This window comes from Chrysochloris asiatica, unplaced genomic scaffold (genome assembly GCF_000296735.1).
Source record: "Chrysochloris asiatica unplaced genomic scaffold, ChrAsi1.0 scaffold00001, whole genome shotgun sequence".
NCBI classification, from domain to species: Eukaryota; Metazoa; Chordata; class Mammalia; order Afrosoricida; family Chrysochloridae; genus Chrysochloris; species Chrysochloris asiatica.
The window spans coordinates 3,246,511-3,250,811 of NW_006408519.1; the positions used below are offsets into that span (position 1 = coordinate 3,246,511).

The following is a 4,301-nucleotide window of genomic DNA, read 5'->3' on the forward strand; positions in this document are numbered from 1 at the left end:
GTGTGCCTTATGGGCATTTATCGGCAGCCCTAAAGCATCTGTGTACCGTTGCTGGAGCAGGGCAGAAGCGAGGCTGTCCTAACTCGAAGAACTATGCTCTGGCATTTTCTGATTCAGCATTGTCACCTGTTAACTCCCCTGTTGTTGTTGTTAAGTACTGTGGAGTTGGTTCCGACTTATAGTGACACTGCACAGGGTTTCTGAGGCTGTAAATCTTTACAGGAGCAGAATGTCTCATCTTTCTCCTATGGAACCACTGGTAGTTTCAAACTGCTGACCTTGAGGTTGACAGCCCAACTTGCAACCACTATGCTACCAGAGCTCCTTTAGGTGTTGCTAGGGAATCCTAACTGTGAGTATGGTATCTGAGTTCCGTGTGGCCATTAAAATGAATTGTTGAAGCCAGTTGGGTAGAGAATGCTGTGGGGAGGATGGTTTGATGCTCATTTTTGCAGTGTGGTTCTCAACAAAAAAAGAAAATAGATATATGGCGCATATTATTGTATTCACTGCATTGATGAGTATTTTTCTTGTAGGAGAGGACTTCCATTTTGACTAGATGTTGATGAGAATCCTGTTTATGTATCTAATGATTGGAAAAGTTTTCCACAGACTAGCTTCTGGCTCCATTCATGTTAAATCCTGTTTATCTTAAGCTCCCCACATTTTTCTGGATCAGCCACCTCAGGATACAATCGTATCATGATACACCCTCTAACCTCATGCCTTCATGTCACAAAGACAGAAGAATGGGTTCAATAGACAGTAGCAACACTTCTGGAAGCCATTCCTCCACTAGGACAGCTAGTGATAACAAACACATGTATCTCCCTAAACATAGCTGAATCAACAACTAACTTCATTTCCTCATAGCTGGGTCCTCAATGCTTGCAGCAATTCCAGTGACAGCAGACAGGAAGATAAAATACAGGAGTGGAAGGAGAGAGCAGTCTTAGCAAACCATGGCTAAAATTTTTACTTTGGCAAATTTTATAAAAATATGAACTTGTAGCACCTCCTTCCAGGGCCTTAGAAAGATATTGAGGAAATGAGGGTCTACAAAGCCTACGCTGCATCAAAATAAACACCAACACCACCAACAAAAAACAAACAACAAATCTATTGCCTTTGAGTCTAGTCTTATTTATAGTGACCCCATGTGAGTCAATTCTGACTCATGATGACCCCATATATAGAGCTGCATCCCATAGGGTTTCCTAGACTGACCTTTCAGAAGCAGAGCCCCAGGCCTTCAATCTGAGGTGCCTCTGAGGAGATTCAAACTGCTACCCTTTTGGTGGGTAGTTGAGTACTTAACCATTTGCACCACCTGGAGACTCAGTCCCCAGTGAATCTGCCTCTGGATACCAGGCTAGCTGAGGACGAGAACATGGATGTGTGAAAGCCCTCTGTGTTCTGTAAATCACTTGTTAGGTGCTGACTAGTCAGTTCTGACTCATAGCCCCCCTAATGCACAACAGAACAAAACACTGCCTGGTCCTGTGCCAACCTCACAATTGTTGTTACACTTGTGCCTGTTGTTGCTGTCACTGTGCTATTCCATCTCATTGGGGGGGTCTTCTTTTTTGCTCACCCTCCACTTTAACAAGCACAATGTCCTTCTCCAGGGACTGGTCCCTCCTGATAACACATACACAGTAAAAGATGAAATCTCACCATCCTGGCTTTCTAAGGAACATTCTGGCTGTACTTCTTCCAGCACAGATTTATTTGTTCTTCTGGCAATACATGATACTTTTCAATATTGTTCTCCAACACCACAACTCAAAATCATCAATTCTACAGTCTTCCTTACTCATTGTCCAATTTTCAGGTGCAAGTAAGGCTATAGAAAATGCAATGGTTTGGGTCAGTCACACCTTAGTCCTCAAACTGATAATATTTGCTCTTGAACATTTTAGAGAGGTCTTGTACAGCAGATTTGCCTAATGCAATACATAAAGCACTTACATTTCACCATGCATGATCTTTGAGGTACAGCTGATTATAACAAACTCCGTTATCTCACAGTGTAATTTGGTTAATAATGAATGAATAGTTTAAAAATGTACGGGTGTTGAGGAAGGATTAGCTCCTTGCTGAAACCTCATCTGGACCCTGATTCTGGACCCAGGGAGTAACCATTGGAAGTCACTGGGTGACGGTAGCAGCAGCCACAGATCAGTAAGCGGGTAAAGGCAGAGCTTCTGAGTGGTGGTACCCTCCTCTCCAGCCTGTGACATTGCTACTACCACAGTGGTTTGACTGCAAAACACCACTAACTGGGACCTTGTTCAGCTTTAGACTGGGAAGACTTTGTGGGTGTGTAATTGCACAGGTCTCTGCACTTGATGGGGACCCTCAGTTTGGTTTTAATATTCTGGTTTGTTCAATGCTCCAAGTTCAGTTTCATGATTAAAGTCTTAATAATTTTGGGCCAGAGCCTAGGAATTTTCATTTTACATAGGACCCTGGAAATCCTATAACTCTCCTGGCTCTCTGATTCATTTGGGTTTGTGCTGCTTCTGCCATTCCTCCGACTCCGACCTACTATGGAAAGACACACAGCATAGGCTGATCTTTCAAAACATGTCAGGATTTTTGAAATGTATGTGTAGCTAGGCGCTGGCCCAGGAGTGACCATTCCTGGAAGTGTCCTGACTTGCTCCCATGCCAGACTGTTCCTTCTCTTCGAAACTCATCAGTTGGATAACCGATAACTTCCTGAAACCTGGCTCCATCTCTAGAGAGAACCCTGCTGAATTGAGTTTCTGTCTGCAATCTCAGTGTTGTTACAGGGGTGGTTCCAGCCAGTGATGTATAGAAGGCCTGTGGATCCACTTTAACACTCCCTGAAGATGCTTCTTCCAGAATGAACAATGGGAAAGAGATTACTTCCCTAGTCTGCTGAGGAGGGCAGGTCCCAGTGCCGACCTAACAGGACAGCTCTTACTCCTGTCTTTGACAGAGTCTCTCATGAATTCTCTCCTGTTCTGTTGGTCTAGAAGAAGAAACTACTGGTTAGACTTTCAACAATTCTAAAGACAATTAGAAAGTACTGCGAAGACATGGTTTAGAAAAAAAGAGGACCGTCCAGAAGAGGTTAGGAGTGAGCACTCCAAAGGAGACTTCTCCCACTGAATGTTGGTTAGCCTGCCCGAGTTCCCGTTGCCTCATCCATTAATGGGGCTAGCCCAGGGGATATCTGCTGCACAAGATTGCTGTGAAGTCAGTACACGGAAATGGTTCTCTGAGTTAGTTGAGTGTTGTTGTTGTTGTTATTAAGCGCCATCTAGTCACTTCCCACTCATGTTGTTAAGTGCTATTGAGTCAGTTCCAACTCGTAGCTACCCTGTATAGGGTTTCTGAGAAGCAAATGGTTAGTTTGAACTGCTGACCTTGCGGTTAAAACTGACCTTGAGACCCAGTGCTTATCCTACAGCCCCCACTAGGACTCCATACGTATCAGTACTGATTATTAATACAGTCAGTCTTAACCATTTGGTCATACATAGCCCTTTGGAGAATCTGATGATATCTACATCCTAACTCTAAAACTGTCACCTCTCTCCCAACCCTCAAAAGGCTTGCCTATTGTTCCAGGAATCAATCCCTTGAAGCTGCTTCCTGGAACCCAGCTGTCTCTAAAAGATTCACTTAAACATTGCCCTCTCCACTCTCCTGCTGAGCCTCCACCTGTGGGTCCCTGATGAGGGCCATGGTCCCCTAAGGGTCCTGGCAGGCAGCGTGGTGGAGGCCAGAGGGGCGGGCCCAGGCTCTCAACCCGCCCAGCGCTGGCTTGGGGTGGGGGCTCCTGCCTATTAGGGGAGGGAACCTCTGCGTCCAGGGCCAAGGGAGGAAGGGAGAGAGGGAGGCACGGGTGAAAGGCGTATTGATGCAGCCAGCGGCGGGCTCTGAGCTTGGCGGGCTCCGACGCTGACCACGTCCTCTTCCTCCTCCTCCTGCTACTTGTTCGCGCTCCGCGCCTCCAGGCCGCCCAGCTCCGCACATCCCCGCACATTCCTGCGTGCCATGTGCTCCCAGCACCCCGCCACCTCCTCGCAGCAGCTGCTCGGCCTCTTGGTCCTGGGGCTGCAGCTGCTAGCACTATCGAGCGGCTCCGAGCTCCCCAAGGGCAAGCAAAAGGCGCTGCTCCGGCAGAGGGAGGTAGTGGATCTGGTGAGTACGGGGAGGGCGGCAGCTGGACTGGTAGAGGCGACCAAGTGGTGGGCAGCATAGTTTGGGCTTCTATCTAGCTGTCGGGGCGGGGGGGGGGCGGCTGGTGTCTGCACAGTTGTGTG

General features: G+C 47.2%; 1 protein-coding gene across 1 annotated transcript in view; it reads left to right on the top strand.

Moving 5' to 3' along the window:
• Positions 1–4,032: 4,032 nt before the first annotated feature.
• CTHRC1 (collagen triple helix repeat containing 1) overlaps positions 4,033–4,301 on the top strand; it is a 24,495-nt gene continuing 24,226 nt past the window's right edge. Inside the window, exon 1 of the mRNA XM_006830624.1 lies at positions 4,033–4,179. Coding sequence (XP_006830687.1) covers positions 4,033–4,179 — 147 coding nt within the window. The remainder of the gene's footprint in view (positions 4,180–4,301) is intronic.